Source organism: Motacilla alba, chromosome 2, assembly GCF_015832195.1.
Source record: "Motacilla alba alba isolate MOTALB_02 chromosome 2, Motacilla_alba_V1.0_pri, whole genome shotgun sequence".
Lineage (NCBI taxonomy): Eukaryota > Metazoa > Chordata > Aves > Passeriformes > Motacillidae > Motacilla > Motacilla alba.
The window spans coordinates 28,938,460-28,956,090 of record NC_052017.1 but is presented as its reverse complement, the minus strand read 5'-3'; the positions used below and the strand labels follow the sequence as shown (position 1 = coordinate 28,956,090).

Below are 17,631 nucleotides of genomic sequence, written 5' to 3'. Positions count from 1 at the left end.
TCTTTCATTTGCAGGTCAATTCTGAATATCTTTTGTCTTTCTATCCTACATAGTAGAGTGAAAATTAAATATTAACTCTCTAGGGCTCTTCACTGTTTTATATACACGCAGTTGTTGCCGAAATTGATATAGCAGTTATGTGATATAGAGGTATTTCATTAATTTATAAATATTTTGTTGAACAGTTTAACAGTTAACCTTTTTCCTGGTGGCAGTGGTTTCATACCAGTTTAACATTAAGACTGTATTTAGCCTTTATCTAGGTGGATTCACTCTAAAAACAATGTAGGAAGAAAGAATTCTCAAATACTGTATAATGAGATGGTTATTGTAAACTGATAGGCAGTGATTCAGGGGACCCTTGCCTGACTTTTTGTTGAGAACTCAGGGATAAAACCTCAGAAACTGATGAAGGGAAAGGGACTTCCCTTTGGATTAAAAATTCCTTTCCAGAGAAAAGAATGCAGCTCCTATTTAAGTAATTTAGAGGAAAACCTGTGTGCTATTGAGGCACGGAGAGTGACTGGCTAGTTGTTCACTCTCGTTATTACAGTGGGCAAATATTTCATATTAGATGCATTGTTACAACTACTTGATTGAATTTTTCAGGCACAAATCAAAAAGATAGAACTGGGAAGCTTGGAAATTTCTGATTCTGACAAGCAATGTGTTCCAGTGAAGATGGAGCCAGACTCTTCCTCAGTGGTCAAAAAATTACAAACTTGGAACAAAACTAACCTTTATCCAAATGAATTTCCATGCTCCTGTGTATACAAGGGCTTCAATAATCTCATAGGTCTTTCAAGGAGATTAGTTGTTACATTAGTTCTATATACATATACATATATATATATATGTGTGTGTATATATATGTATATGTCATGTTACCACCTTTTTTTGGCCTTAAAGCCAGTACAATCTTTTTCAGCTATTGCTTATAATAAAAAGCTTGTGTAGTTTAAAGTAAAAATGAAGACCTTCATGGTAGTCAATCGGGCTAATCCCTTTACTTAGCTAATGTCCCTTTGCTGTGGCAGCATGCAATATATCTGCTTCAGTAACCACGGTAGTCTTATTATGGTGGTCTCTATGACAATCTGTACTTTAAGATTGTTGAAGTTTAGATTTGCTTCTTGCTACATTGCATGAGTTCAGGAAGCAGAAGCTGTATGTGTTCTTTGCTCATTAGGCAAGTAGAATAATGAATCCTTCATAGCCAATTAGACTGCATAACAGAGTTATCTTACATCATTAATTATCTTTAATGGGGTTTTGAATTGGCACTGTTAGTCCTTCAAGATAGCAGTTTGAAAGTTGTGCCTTATCTATTTTGTGCCCTTCAAAAGGCTTAAAATTTCAGACCTTCAGGTGACTATAGCATGAATTATTTTGGTAGTGGACAGTTGAACCACGTAAATTAATATTAGGTAGATGATTTATGCACAGTTCATTCCACACATGAAGCATATTTAAGAGGAGAAATTATTTTTGTCCTTTGGAGCATCATCCTGATGTACCTCTGTATGGCATCGTTTTGTCTTATGGTTGTTAGTTTTACAGAAGAAATCTTATTAGCTATGTTCTGCTGTATTGTGTGGCACCTATGGGAAACCTTCAAGAACAGGTCACCTTAGAGAATGGCAACCATCCTACAAGCCTAGGCATGCCCAGTTAGGCCTTTCCTAGAAGCTGGGTAATTGACTATTTCACAGTGTCCGCTTTTCTTGCGAGTTCAGAACCCACTACGGGGCGCTATATTGTAGAATCATGGAATCATAGAATGGCCTGGATTGGAAAGGACCCTAAAGACCATCTAGTTCCAAGCCCATGGCCATCAGTAGAGGCACCTTTCACTAGACTGGGCTGCTCAGAGCCCCATCCAACCTGGCATTGAACACTTCCAGGAATGGGGCATCTGTATCATCTCTGGTCAACCTGTTCCAGTGCCTCACCACCCTCACAGTAAAGAATCTCTTCCTAATATCGAATCTGAATCTAATCTAATCTCAGTTTGAAGCCATTCCCACTTGCCCTATCACTACATGCTGTTGTGTAAGTGATGTGCTCTTGCACATCACTTCTTGAGCCATGTAGAGTGCTTCAGGGGGAAGACTGTCAAGTAGACTTGCAAGATACCAGCTCTCTAAATGCCGCCTTGCATGCTGTCAAGGTCCTCTAGAGATATCCCAGAAGCTGAATGCATGGGCTGGGAGAGTGCTGGGTACTAAGGGCTCTGGCCTCACACTGCTCCCCACTGCTGTTTCAATCTTCCCAGCTGATTTGTTTATTATTAAGTTACCTGTTTACTGTACTGGATACACATTTTATCTCTGGATGAGTTCAGTAGTGATGAAGAACTTCTGAGTGTACACGTTTAATTTTGTGACTACAATTCCAAATTTTATATCATCTGCAGTTTATTAGTGATCAAAACTTTTGGTTTTCTTCAGGAATTCAACAAATTCTCCCTTGCTAAACTTGACTCAGGTGGAAGTAAGAAAAACATATATCCCTACATGCATTTGTTTTACATTAGATATTATATGCATGCATATCATTCTTATTCAAGGCAACACAAAGAAACATTTTACTGATGTAAACAGACTAATAAGTTATTTTTCTTTTGAGACTGTTTTCTTAAGACATTTCTTTTTAGTTTCCTGACTTCCTTAATTCTCTTTTATATCTTTTGTGAAAAGCAAATTTAATGCTTTTCTTTAGTTAAGCAGGTATAAACTTGTAGAGTATGCGGACAAGGTGGTACACGCCTATTTTTAATAGTCTTGAAGTAGGAAAACATTGTCTTACAATAAGGGTGACTCATCTAGAAATGTAGTTAAGATCAGGATAATACAAAACATCCTAAAAAAATTCCATTAGGATTACTGCCCTCAAGGTAGATAACTTTGAACTCTAGTTCCAACATGTAAACTTTAAATGGTGCTTCTCAGAAGTTTGTAACTTACAGTTTGACACTCTGTCCTCCTTCTTCTTGTTTTTCTTTTCTCAAGGGCCTTACTTTATAAATCACTTTTTCACAAGAGCAAGCATTTGCAGATTGGCTAATTTGCCCTCACATTTGGCTAAAGAAGTATCTGTTGGTGCAGATAAAATGATGATTTTTGCAAGTGCGGAGAAAAATATTATAATGCCTTCAAACTGTTTATTGCTGTTGGGAGCTACATATTATGACTTGTGTTCTGTGAAGAAACCATGTGACTTTTTATAAAAATAAAATAAGAGATAAGCCTTGTTTAGCAAAGGACAGAGATCTTATCTGCATTTTCATAAGCATGCTCATGAAAAAATGGCTGTTCTCATCTCTGAGCCAAAGAAATAGACTGGCAGGTGGGGAATTCTCCTTGGAATAGCTACTGTCAGGTGAAAACAACCCTCTTTTCTTGCCTTCTATCAGAAAATGCTCCTTTTTTCCTCTGTACTAATATTGGTAGGGGCAGTGTCAAGTTTGATTTTTAGTTTTTGTGGCTACAGAGACATAGAGGATGGGTAAACAACAACAAAAAACTTGTTTGATATTTTTGGTTACCTATATTATTCAAATAACAATTTCAACTATTCTGTTGAATGTGAACGAATGCTTGGCAGTATATTTTTCGTGTGTTTACAGTAGTAGCATCTCATAGCAAAGATGTTTCTAAAGATGCCAGAGGAAACCATACTGAATTTCCAGACCAGTCAAACCATTGCTATGTAGAAAATGCAAATGGAATTCTGATAAATTAATTTACTACTTGGAATTCACTGCAAACTTAAAAAGCATTTCAATGATTAGGATGTGCTTCCAAAATAATCAGAATTATAATAGCAAACTAAGAATGGTGTGGTACAAACACGTTTCCAAAAACAAGTGTATGTACACACATATATGTGCAATTAAGAGAAAAAAATTTATGTCTGTAGGCTAAAACCTATTTGCCATTCAGATGCATTTTTTTCTTATGGTATTAATTCTCTAGGATATGATATTTATTATCTTTATTCAAACAAAGTATTATTTTAATTGCTGCTTGTTTGTGGCATGCTCTTCAAGGTAAACTTCTAAGTCTTCCATCAGAGTACACTTAATACATCATCTAACTATGGTAGTTCCATAAACATGAACACATTTTAATTTATAATTGGGTATGATCCTAGGATAAAGACTGTGGCAGGTGTTGCTGCATAATAATGTGATCTAAAGCTTTCAGCATATCAAAGGAGGGTGTGGAAAAATTGAAAATGAGGTTTTCTGATGTAGAAAAAAGAGGCTTAATGGAATAAATTCTGAAATCTTGTATCAAATTTAGCTTTAATGAAGAAAACTCCTGATAGGGAAATTTAATGTTTAAATTTGACAGTACAAAGTATTAACTGGTTTTTTTTAAATGCAAAAACTATGCTCTGAGTGTATGTTAAAAAGTGTTGGAAGGGATCAAATGTGATCCATGTGAATAGGGAACACTACTCCATTATCAGGTACAGCTGGAATGAAGTTGGCAGTAAATGGGTGATGTGGGCTGGCAAGAGGAATTTTCCAGGGAAACAGTAAGTTTAAATAAGTAGAGGAAGCCAAAGCAAGGTAGAGAGTTTGATATGTAATGTAATAGTGAGAAAACAACTAAAAAAGAGTTGGGCAGCTGAAAAGGAAATTATGGCAGAAAGTACTTAAGTAGAACTGTGGTTCATTGTGGGAGGACAGGAGGAAACACAAAAACCCAATCAAGGGAAGTTCCAACTTGATAAAAGGAATAACCTCTTTCACTCTTGACGGACAACCAAGCAGTGAACAGGTTGCCTGGAGAAATTGTATGGCTGAGCAGTAAGGGGCTGAGTGACCAGGCCTGACCTTGTGGGTGATCCTGCTTTGAGGAGTTTGAAGGAGAGACCTCCTGATGTCACCCTTCCAGGGGTCCAATAGGAAACAAAATGTTTTTAGCTGAGTATTAAAATTCCTTGTGACATGGCCATGTTGTGGCTTTCCAGAATGACTATTTTGTTCACCCAAACAGAATTCTGAAAACCAGGAAGGCAATGCTGCACACAGTCAGTTTTACTGGCAGGCAGAAAAGCTCATGGAGTCATGAGGCAGCACTCCAGCTGTGCTCACTGGATTCAGTGTGACTATGCTAAGTGACAGAGCTCCATTGTCTTAGCAGAAATGAGACACGGGCAGTCTTGGGGAGGAAAGGTCCACTGAGTCTTCCTTCCTACAATGCAGGAAAGGTGCAGTCTAAATTAACATATGGATCTTTTTTGACCACTTGAAATACTTTGGATTTAAATGGCAGTTGAGTTTCAAACCTCAACTAGAACAGAACTGTTGCTTTACTATGATGATTTTATAAAATATGATTTCCCAGACTTCCTTTACTCATTTCCTTGATCACTTAAAAGCATGTAGCATCTTTTCAATGTGTTTATTATCATTACTTTAAGGTTCTCCTACTTTATTAACATACTTTCCCCTTGTAATGTTTTATTTCTTCTCTGGATAAAAAATACAGTTTTCTACACTTCATTGTTTTTTCTCTCTTTATTAAACTCAGCCTGCAAATCTTAGTTGCTTTTTTTGTAATTGCCTCTCCTTTCTCATTTATATTACAGGAAACTAGAGATCTAAGAGGGCTGGAGAGAGTAGTGAGATGGGTTTTTATAGCTGCAGCCTTTGAGCAGTCTTTTGTGAGACTACTTCTGACACTTGCTGTTGATTACAGACTTCTTTTTAAAAAGAACTGTTTGAGCCTAAGTTATGGTGCCTTTTTGGATTCCACAGCCTTCTTCCACATGTGAATTTTTGTAATAGCTCCAATCTGACCTTCTTCATTAAATTACTTAGTTCAGTAAAGTCTGAGTTTTTGAAATCTGATATGCTAGTCTGGTTTATTATGTGTATCTATTTTGTATCTGCACTTTGTGTACAGTACTAAATTCAAGTGGCTCTTGCTCTGATTTCAATCTACCCATTAGTTTCTTTCTGCTGATAAGAAATTAATTCAATATGGTTTCCCATTTTCAGACTGTAAAGTTATTCTCTATTAAGTAGAAGCCAACTGTGATGCATGTTCAGTATACTTTTTGCCCAGTGAGTCTATGGGAAGATAATTTCTCCCACAGTTGTGGTATTCTCTGATTTCCAATCCTGTGAGAACTGGCCATGTGTTTTTTTAATTCTCACTTCCATCTGGTTGTGATGGTTTATAAGCAGATGTTTATTGTTCTCTCCCTTTCTTCCTCCCTCCTCTTCTTGCTAACTTAATACAAACTCAGTTGCCACCAGTATTTTTGTTGTCACATTATAAATATAGGACATAATAAATATGCATGATTCAAAAAACCATTCTAATTATCTTTTGGAATTCTCAGTGGTTAAATCACTTTTCCCAGTCACAGAAAATTGCTTAAAAATCACAAGTCACTTTCTAATAATGTTAACTCTACAGCAGATTTAAAATTAAATTTCAGGTCTTTATGTCTATTTTTATAAAGAAGTTTGTGAGTTTAAAATAGAAAGTGAGATGTTTCTGCACTACTGAGGTTATGCATCTGATTGAACTTATTGTGTGGTATGTAATTATAGAAATAACTTTCCATATGCAACAAATACATATTGTTTATATCCAGACTTGTTTGAAGACCAGTTAGCCCATATTTTTATAATTTTTCTTGTCTTTCACTCCTAATTTATTTTGTGGTGGTGTTTGGTATATTTCTGTCTCTGGAGTTTCATTGAAGTCTGCTTTAAAAATAATTAGACTTTACATGTATGAAATTTCTAGTTACTTATGGAATGGCTATGCCAAAAGCATTGAGAATCTTGTGTTTTGTTCTACGTGCTAAATCAGCATCTAAAGGATAAAGGCCTGAAGTAGACTTGAGAGTTTCAGACTTGAGTTTTGATTTGTTAGCTCAAAGAAAGGAAAATGTTCACTGAATCGAAAACCTGAAGTCAATAACAAGAGAAATTAATAATTTTCTGAAATATTGGTTTTGTGGAACAAATCAGGCAATAACTTGAAACTGTTGTTCCTGATAGCAACAAAATACTGATTTTTGCCCCATCAGTAAAAGATCTAGGAAGTTGCCCAGGCCAAGATCTTTGTCACAACTTTGCAACTTCTTTGCTATTGAGCGGAACAGTTACATTTGCTGTCTCTTTAAACAGTACCATTAATACATTTTTTGGCAATTTTTTGGTATATATTTTTGAGAATAGGACTTATGCTATCTCCTGGGGTTTTTGTCTCTTTTTTTGCCTTTATCTACTCAGTATTACTGACACTGCAATTCGTTGTCTGTTGAAGTGATAAGAGGGATGAAATTTTCAAAAAGTTTTCTTGATTGTCATCTAGTGTCAATGTGGACCTGAACAAATATCTTTTAATACATTTAAATGGGCTTTGGGGGCAGACCTAATGTAATGGTTTCATGTTGTACAAAATGATATAAAATATAATTTGAATTTTGAGGTAAATTATGTAATTACATTAACTGTACCTTGTAGCCTTTAAATTTACAGCTGTTTAAAATGTTCTGTCAAGAAACAACAATATGTGGATTGCAGGTAATGTTTAGCAGATTAGTAATTTGGATTAGTTTATTATTGCATGAAATCGAAGGGTTTTTTTCTTGATCACAGACAACCTATCACAGCAAGTTTGTCTTATCACCAATGTGAAGGAAACTCTTGCACAAGTAGGTTTTCTCCTTCCTGAATCTCTGAAAAGCCAAATAAAAGTAAGTACAACTCTATGGCTCTCAACTGTCTGATTAATTTGTTTTTTCTGGTTGCCACTACTCCTAAGAAATAGTCTTAATAATGTGAAAACAGAAACTGAGACTTCCTGTGTCACTGTAGTATTTATCACAGGGGGATTAACATCAGGTGTGGAAGTTACCAAGAAAGAAGCATCTTCTGCCCAGTTGTGCTGTAGAGGGGGATCTTACAGATCCACTTAAAATGTCCATATTAGATTAGAGGATAAATTGAATGCAGACAACAGAGAGGCAATTTTCTTTAGATTTTATGAATTCAGTAAGCCCAAATTGTTGCAAATAAGTTACAGAGGAAATGCTTTTGTTACTTTGAAGTCTGACTTGGAGTTTGAATCAATTAAGAGTAGGTTGTTTTCTTGCAGAGCTGTGAATGCAAAATCGAATTAATCAGCCTTTTTGTAGAGCAAAAGGGGTACATTTCCCTCACAGTGAATGCTCATAGGAGCCTTTGCTTTAGGATATTGATGGAATGCTCTACTGGCATTTAACTATCTTTTCCTTTTTCATTATTCTTTCTAATACAGCTATCATATTTCCATTTTCCAAAGGTGATTAACATTTGGTAATTGCTTAGACTGGTGTTAGGGTGACTCTTAATTATATCTCATGTGATGATATCATATGTTCCTGTTACCCAGAGAAACAGACAGGGAACAATAGTTCAAAAATTCAGATTTTCTGATTTGCATAATGTTACTTCTGCAATGGCTTTATTCATGTCTGTCGATCTTCTGCATGGTGTGTTAATTATTAGAAGGACATGCTTCCCTATCAACCTGTATTGCTGTCCTATATCTGGAAATGTCATTTAACATTGCACTGAGAGTTTTGTTCAGGAAGAACTGTATTTAGCATGGAATCTTGCTTTATATCTATTAATTGCCTACACCTAAAAGTGAAAAAAATTAGCAGACTTGAATAAGTTAATAGCTGTATGATGGGGCAGAAGTATGTCTCCATTTCACTGACACCAGATGCATTGTTATATCCCTTTCTTATCTCTGTGTAAACTATTCTGCTATTAGTAGGAGGATATCACTTATCCCTCTGCCTTTAAACAATAAAATCTCTGAATTTAATTTTTAAGTTTACCAATACAGAGAATTTCCAACGTTAGAAACCTTAGAAAGAAGATATGTACAAGCCTGTTTGTTCTCCAATGAAGCACAGTACCTCGTGTGAGAGAGATTTGATTTTGTGCAAAATAATTATTTTAAGCAACGTAGGTGTACTGCACTGAAAGCTTTTCAAAGAGATAATTGGAAGGTGATTGATCTAAATAAGAGATCTACTGGGAAACATTCTGTTGAGTACATTTTAGCTGGGACCACTATTTTAACATTTTAGATACTTTTAACACTCCAGTTCTCTGTAGCAACCATAATTATTTGTGGGATATTTGTTAACCTCTACATATGTCCTTAAAGAAGAATTAAAAAGAAATTTTCTTAGAAGAATTTCTGAGAGAGTCTCTAATAACATGATAATATCAACAGAACCGAGATAAGATATTTAGCTTGTGTTAAAGGTTGCAAAATAAGTAAGTCTGTACCTAAGAAAGTATTTAAAAATATTTGTTGAGGAAATTATTTCAAGGAGAAACTCTGCATGGGTCTTGTACTCATGTTCTGGGCAGAATCCTGGAATACCAGTGCACCTGATCTTTCATGCATACTTGTTTTATTTTATTTTTAACTTCATGAAGACAAAATGTATACATCTGAGTATTGTAGAGGTTTTCTCAGAATCAGAGGCCTAAAATCATAAGATTGTTTTATGGACAGTGTTTTCATCTCTCAAAACAGTTGAACATCCTAACTCAGGCAGGAGCGTTCATGTCTGATGCTCCCAGGGCTGTTTCTGGAATGCCTACCCTGATCAGCATACTTCAGTGTATGTCGGGCTCCATGCTTCACTGTTGAGTGCCCCAAAAGTTTGAGCAATTTTCAGTTTTTTACAATTTTCAGTAGTGGAAATAATAATTCCCGGTTTTAAATCATTTAAATGAACAGCTTCTGCTACGGAGATGGAAGCTTAGCAGATAGTTAAGGCTGAATTAGAATTTTTAATTTTTTTTTTTCTTTTTCTGTCTAATCAGGTTGAAGCTATTTCAATATCTCTAAGCACAAATGATAGCTGTCTACAAAACATCATCTCAGGACAGTGCTACAATTTTGTTTGTGTAAATGTAAGTAGTAAGGATGCATGCTTTTATTTTACACTTAAACTTTGTAGTTTATTTAGATAAATAATAATTAAATATTTGAGTAATAAGTTGTTTGTTATTTTTGTCCTCATGTACTGTGTTCATTCTGATGTTTGGTGTTTCTGATGTGCACTAAATTTGACCTTTGAGATACTGGTCCGTTCATTCTCCTCTGGTTCCACACTTCTGTCACTGTGTTGCTAACTAGCCATGAATTCTTGAACAAGAGGGATGAAATCTGAAGTAGTTTCAAATTTCCTTTCATACCTGTTGTATTGAAGTGAATTATTATAAGGAGAGGCCTGTGATATGTGAACTCGTCTAACTGTGCATTCATTGCTACTGTGGTCTAAATTAGTGTTTGCCATTCTGGACATGTGCATGGCATGTGATATCTATTTGGGTCCATGTATGGGAACAGGTTGGTTTTAGATGAATCATATCTGAGACCAAAAAAGACCCTTAATCTTGTTTGTTTGGTTATACATATATATATATATATATATATATATATATGTACGTATATAAAGGGTTATTAATATTATTGATCTCATTATTTTTCAAACATCTATAACTTTACCAGAAAATACCATAAAAGTATATTAAAAGCAATAAGCTAATCAACCAAACCCTGCTCTCCCCCCCTGCAAAAGCAAAAAAGTGATTTATCTTCTTTTTTTTGGTAAATAGCAGTTCTCCAAATTCCATTTTTATGAAATAAATGTTGTTTTCAGTAATTCTAAACATTTATTTTTATTTAGGATAAAAGGTGGGCCATTCAAGAAACCCAGGAACTAGTGGATATGTTGGAAAAATCAAATATTCCTCTCTTATATCCGGTTGTCCTTATTTTGGTAGGTAACTCCTGTAAGTTACCGTAGAAAGCATCTCATTAATTATTTTAAATTATTATTTAATAGAAATATAAGTAATATGTGATATAAATGTTTTTAAAGTTAGGTTTACACTGCTGCCGTAATTTCAATTTTTTGTAAATTCAAACTGTTTATTGGTCTCCAAAGAAACTAATTTTCACTTCAACAAATGTACTGCATGCTGTCAGGAAACAAACTGAGAGTAGCAAATGACAGTTTATTAGTTATATATTTCTGTGAAAGGCTCATTGTGGCTGGCTGGTTGTACTGAACTCTTAACTCCCGCCTTGCAGTTGTGCTCTGTCTCTGCTGGGGATGCTGCAAAGCATGTGCTGTGCTTGGATGCTCAGTTGAAATAGAATTAAGTGGCTTTACTTTTTGCTATGCATGTGTGGTCCTGATGGCTGCACTGCTTTTCATACAGGCCGGGATGCCATTGGCCTTCTTGGCCACCTGAGCACACAATGGCTCCTGCTCAGCCAGTGCCAACCAGCACCCCCTGGTCCTTTTCCACTGGGCACCTTTCCAGCCACTCTGCCCCAGCCTGTGGTGCTGGGTATGGTTGTTGGGACCCGAGTTCAGGACCTGGCACTTTGTCCTCTCAAACCTCATACCCTTGGCCTCAGCCTGTCCAGATCCTTCTGCAGAGCCTAACCTATCATACCTATTATAGCCTCACCTAGTGTATGCTGTTCTCTTGGAGTGAGTTACTGTGATTCTATGAACATCAATATTTAGCACTTTGTTTCTAGACCATCTTATTTTCTTGACCCTGTTTCTGGAGAACTTCAGGGTAAAACCTTATTTTACTGAATTTTTAAAGATAAATTACTTCTGCCTTTCATAATCAGAGCAATTACATGTCTCCAATCAGTCATCTTTTGGTCATTTACAATGCCACTGGATGTGCAAAATACTCTTTTTTTGGACTTCATTAGTTTTCATTAGTCCTTTAGCAAGAATATAAAAAACCAATTCTGTCTGTGTTGAATTTTGAGTGTGAAGATAAAGTTGGAATTATTTATCAACTAGCTAATGCTAAGGTGTCAAAAGCATGCTTATTTTGCCCAATTGATAGCACTTTCCAGTCTGGACTTTCAATTAAATACTTTTTTGCGTGCAATGCTAGGAATGTGAAAATGGTTTGATACTTGTAGCTATAAATATTCTGGTCTTGATATCTCCTAAGAAGTAGGAGTGCAAGTAATTCTTACACTATCTCCCCATGAAACTTGGGTTTTGCCCCTGAGATACTAGGTCTTGAAGTCATTGTAGAACCCAGAACCATTTTTAATAAAAGTATATTTGCTTGAAGAGCCTGAAGAATGCACAAATTATTTAGGTAGACTCCTTTTAAAATAGCTGTAGGAGAAAATAATACATTTAATCCCTTTGCTATATTCCAGATCCATCAGTTGTTTCTGGCAACTACTTGAAATTTCTAAGAACTAGTCATTGGAAGAAAATCTTATAACTAGGTGGACACAGTTGCTAATATTTAAAACAGTGATAGAAATACATTTGTTAAAATTATGTTGCCTAATTGCACTTGGGCATCTGGTGGATGTACCATACTATCTTATAGAAGTACAAGAAGGGAAGAAGAGGAGATCTGGAAGGTATGTTTAGAGTGACAAGAATTAGCTTAACAAATCATTGTCTTGTATTAATCACTGGGAAGTACTGAAGTCCCTAAAATTTCTGATCTCTAAAACTCATTACAGATGTTGTGGTGGACAGAAACTTCCTTCAGCAGTCTTAATTTAAATTCAATGTTGGGTGTTCTCTAAGGCTCATAAGTGGGATTTTCCTCAACTTTATTCTTTCCTATATATATACTTTCTAAACATATTAACTGAAATAATTGTTCATGAAAAATCCTATAGTACACTTTCTTTCAATGTAAAAGGACATATTAATATTTCTCAGTGTCGTGGTTTGAGAGGAAGTGGGTTTTTGGGAGGTGGTAGTGGTCAAACCAATAGGTGCCCAGATGTGGATATTGGCACCTGGTTTGACCATTGAGGATATGGATCCGCCTCTGAGAACACAGGGGTTAAAAGCGAGAGCTCCCAGGGGGATCTGCCCCTCTTGGTTCCGGTGGATGGAAGAGTTCAGACCTCCCCTGCCCAGCTTCGGGCTGGGTGGGGGAGGGGAAAAGGCCACGCGGCCGAGGGAGGTGAGCCAGAGCCTTGGAAGAAACGGAGGGGTGGAGGAACTCAGAGAAGCAGTGGGCAGCCCCCCCTCCTCGGGAGAGAGAGAGTGAGAGAGAGGTGCCAGTGCTATCTTGAACTTGATAGCACCGGCCGGGCCGAGGCAATGGGAACCGTGCCCAATGAAGAGTGTGTAGCAGTGTGGGAGTTTAAGCTGAGCAGAGACTGTGATTTTAACCCTTCTGCGGAAGGTGGAAACCTGGCAAATGCTGATCCTCTGGGAGTCGAAGGAGAGAGAGACGGATGAGAGGAAATATAAAAGGTGAGAGAGCGGTGCAAGTGAAGAACGACGGAGAGAAGCTGAGGAAATCCTAGGTGGAGGAGATGATAGAGTGGCTTTTGGCTGGACTCTTTCTTGTATAGCCATGAGCAGAATCTTTCCTGTAATACAGAGACTGCATTTTAGGGGGAGGTGGCGCCAAGGAGTGATGGTGAGACCCCTCGGCCCCAGGGGGTGAAATATTGGGGGGGACTGGTGTCCCGAACAGGAGGAGGCGGCGCCAAGGAGTGATGTGAGCGGAGACGACAGGTGATGAGTAATGGTGAGACCCCTCGGCCCCAGGGGGTGAAATATTGGGGGGGACTGGTGTCCCGAAACAGTGAGAGACTGTCGTTCTCTTCTGGAACTGGGCATCCTTGAAAGGGAAACCCTAAAAGCAGCTCTGGTCCATGTGCAGTGGTGAGAGCACTGAACATGGAAGGAAGAAGTCACGACGTGCAGTTGTTGAGTGACGGGCATTGGCCTGTGGCACAAGGGGGGCTCTTCTCTCCTCAATGAAATGAGAGGTGATTGTCGGAAGGGTGGAGATGGACTGTGTTGATTATTTGAAGAGTGTGATGGACTGGATAAAGAACTGAGGTTTTGTGTCATTCTGTGAGAATTGAGTGGGGGGAGGAGGAATGTTTGACAGGTTTCCATTCTGCTCTGTGTGTTCATTGTATAAGTGTGTGATAATAAAGTTTTTTTCCCTTTTGTTTACAAGTGGAGGCCTGCTTTGCTCTGTCTCTGATCACATCTCACAGCAGACACCAGGGGAGGATGGGTTTTCATGGGGGCACTGGCATTGGGCCAGGGTCAAACCATGACACTCAGACAAATGTGAATCAGAACTTTTAGCATTATATTGACATTTAAGTGCATAGGTCTTAAGTACCAGCTATAAGGGAAATATGTTTTTCTGCTCTCAAAAGTAAAACTCTTGAAAGAATAAATGGGGAGAGCAGCTAACTGCTTCCATTCCAAACTCATGACTAGGAACAGTCCAATGCAATTGGATTTGGGTAATTGGAAAGTTCTTGTCTATTCTTTGATTTCATGACAAAAGTAACTTTTTCATAATCATATGTTAATTAAGAAAAAAAGGGGGTTTTTTGCCTTCCAATAGTCATGTTTTTTAATTGTAGAAATGACAGGTGTTATTATTGTGCCAGACTCTCTGTTTAACCAGCCCAGTGAGCATTGATCCAATAAAAGGATGAGCTTGCACTGGACACAATGACATTTTTTCATATTCCCACCTATCAGTTGCCACAGATGCAAAGCCTATCCATTATCCTGGTGCCTGACTGGATTGTTTCATGGCATCTGTAAGCTGAAGCAGCAATTGGATTACTATATCTGGACAAAAGGGAAGATTAATGTTACAGGAGAAATAGGCATCACAGAAGTAAACTTGAGGCAGTTACTTGTTTGCATCAGAGCAGTATCTTCAATTCTGCTGTAACCTGACAAATCATATTCTTAAACTGATGTTGCTTTTTTGAGCAATACATTTTCATGTTTGTAAATGGTATGAATGGATTTGATTTTTATGTTGTTGCTTTGCTTAGGGTTAGAAAGAAAGGAATGCTAGTACTTCAGCTCTGTAGTTGCAACTATTTGCACTTCAGTACCAAAGTTAGTTTGAGAAAAATCTCTTTTCAAAACTGTTAAAGAAGATAATGGTAAAGAGGAGTTAGGTTAAGTTCTCTCAAAATAATAGGTTTTATAATTTCTTGTAAATAGCTGTAAATGAGTAGTACTTAGCCTTGTTTTGGGTAGAATTAACAAAATAATGAGTGTTTGTGAAAATTAATCTCTGCTTGTGTAGTAGAAGACAATAGCTTTGCTTCTGGTAAGTATGCATTTAGGCAATAAACAAGTTTTTTTTAAGTGTTACAAGGGAAAATGAGTGAGGACCTATTTTCTGTCACTATAAATGGAACATAAAGTACAAAGAGAACTTGAAATAATTTTCATTTTAGGAATAAATATATTTCTGCTATTAATAGACACTGAAACCTTATATGCACAAATCATCATACTTAATTTTGATTTCTACAGCTAATAGAAGTTTTGTAAGGGAAATTGATTAAAATGTGGAATATGTAAGACTTGGGAAAGAATTAAGTTGATACCTCCCTGGAAATACCAGTTACAGAAGCACAGAATATTCTGAGAATATTCTGAGTTGGAAGGGACCCACAATGATAAATGAGTCCAACTCTTGGCCCTGCACAGAATACCCAAGAGTGAATTCAGATAATCATAGAATGTGCCAGGTTGGAAGGCACCCATCAGAATAATCAAGTCTAACTCCTGGCCCTGCACAGGGCACCTCAAGAATCACACCTTGTGCCTGAGAGTGTTGTCCAAACACTTTTTAAACTCAGTTCAGGTCCTGTAATGCCTGCCATGTTTGTGCAGCATCCCTGAAGGAGATGAGACCTGCCTTTGCCTGCCCAAGGGCTCAGGGTGGTCATATCCCTACCTTCTTTTGAGGTAGTTTCTGCTTTTTAAACTTGAAGTATTATCTTGAAATTAACCCAATTAAGGCAACTAATTTGCTATACTGAAAGGATAGTAAGCTTCCAAGTAAACTTAGAAGAATTTAGTTCTGTCTTGAAAACCTTCAAGATGCTTATGAAAGACACATGTATTCTATAGTCCTCTGATAGTAAAAAACCCAAAGAAAGAAAAAGAACCCTCCTGTGAAAGTTAGTCTAGAGCTAATAAAAGAATATTCTTTGTTTTCAAATTTAATTGAATATTTTTAAGATGCATGACATGTTCTGGCATATTGGTTTCTTCTGCTTTGAAAAAAATAGTTTTCATGTGCCTAAATGTGTAAGTAGTGGAGTTCAGTAGTAAATAGAAGCTGTCTAGGAAAAGCCATTTTTAGTCTGTATTTTTATGTGTGCTTAACACATAAAATTATATACTAAAAACCATCAGTCTAAAATGGCACGCTATGGAAAAAGTGGATTTTGGTTTTTCCTCATCTGTTCTTTTGCAGGTGCACTTGGATATTCCAGAAAATAATTCTTTCAGCATTGGGATGGAGGACCTAACTACGATCAAGAAATTTGCAAGAGAAACTAAAAAGAAAAACATTTTAGTTTATGGTCTCCTTATGCAATATAAGGTATGTAATTATCTTTCTGTGTGCAAATTATCTTCTTTTGCAATTTATATGATTAATGATAGAATCTTCATTTAAAACAAAATCAAAGGGAAATAAATATGACACGAGAATGATTTTTTGGGAAGATTCTTGCCTGTTCATGTTCAAAATTCAGACAAGCCTGTAGTTATGAACAAAAATGTAAGCTTTTTGATTAGAGAGGAATAAATGGTAAGCATTTTTGAGAAATGCGTGGGAATGTCAGGACCCTTTTTGCTTTTCTACTTAGGAAATCGTTTTTTTCAGCATTAGAAAAAGAGAAAAATAGTGAAAGTACATTCAATCAGTAGTTCTGCAGTATTTTGTCCCTCATCAAAACAGGGTTTGGTACTCAGGTGACAGGAAGGGCATGGCGTAGAGGTGTTGAAACAGTGTCTGTAATAGAAGCAAATTGCCTCAGCTGGAGGCAAAAAGAGTTAGCACTCCAGCATGCTTTGTACTCACAAAAGCTATTTAAAAATAAACCATTTGCCTGGGGAACATGTTCTGTCAACCAGAAGAGTGGGCTGCCTTGCCTCCAGTGCAGGTGCAGTTTTTCAGCTTTTTAACTCAGCAAACTGAAGTTTGAAGGAAGAAGTAAGCTGGAAATTTTAATAAAGAAGAATTAATGTAATCTTAACTGCTTTTTTTTAGTTAATCTTAACTGTTTTTTTTTTAATTATGTGTTTGGGTTTATATATAATTGATTAAATGTGGCTTTAATTTTAAATACCAAGCACTTGATTTTTCCCATCAAATTCTATTGCTTTATTAAGAGCTGTGAATATAAATACCTATCAGTTTATGCTTTTATAGACTTTTAATGCCAACACAATATGGACATTGCTGTTATATGACATAAGTTCATCTCTTGTTTTTAAAACACCAATGGACGTACAACTGTTCAGTTTTGTTTCTGCTGCTATCAAACCCCATTTTTTCAGGGTGAATTCTGGCTTCTTTTTGTAAAAATAATTTGAATAACTACTGAAATATAGCTCTAAGATTCACCTTATCATGGTAAAAAGTAACACTTCAGATATTGCTTTGGTCTAACTGCAGTTTTTGCCTTTTAGACTTCATTGTGTGTATATGATTTTATATGCAAGTGAATCAAATAGACATATGTGGATAGCAACAGT

The 17,631-nt window shown here is 36.6% G+C and overlaps 1 protein-coding gene across 2 annotated transcripts in view; it reads left to right on the top strand.

Moving 5' to 3' along the window:
• The window catches only part of CRPPA (CDP-L-ribitol pyrophosphorylase A), a 107,290-nt gene that overhangs the window by 47,209 nt on the left and 42,450 nt on the right, over positions 1 to 17,631 (top strand). For both annotated transcript variants that reach the window (XM_038126986.1, XM_038126987.1), the window contains exons 6-9: positions 7,637 to 7,734; positions 9,872 to 9,961; positions 10,741 to 10,833; positions 16,343 to 16,471. In XM_038126986.1, the coding sequence (XP_037982914.1) occupies positions 7,637 to 7,734; positions 9,872 to 9,961; positions 10,741 to 10,833; positions 16,343 to 16,471 (410 nt within the window). The remainder of the gene's footprint in view (positions 1 to 7,636; positions 7,735 to 9,871; positions 9,962 to 10,740; positions 10,834 to 16,342; positions 16,472 to 17,631) is intronic.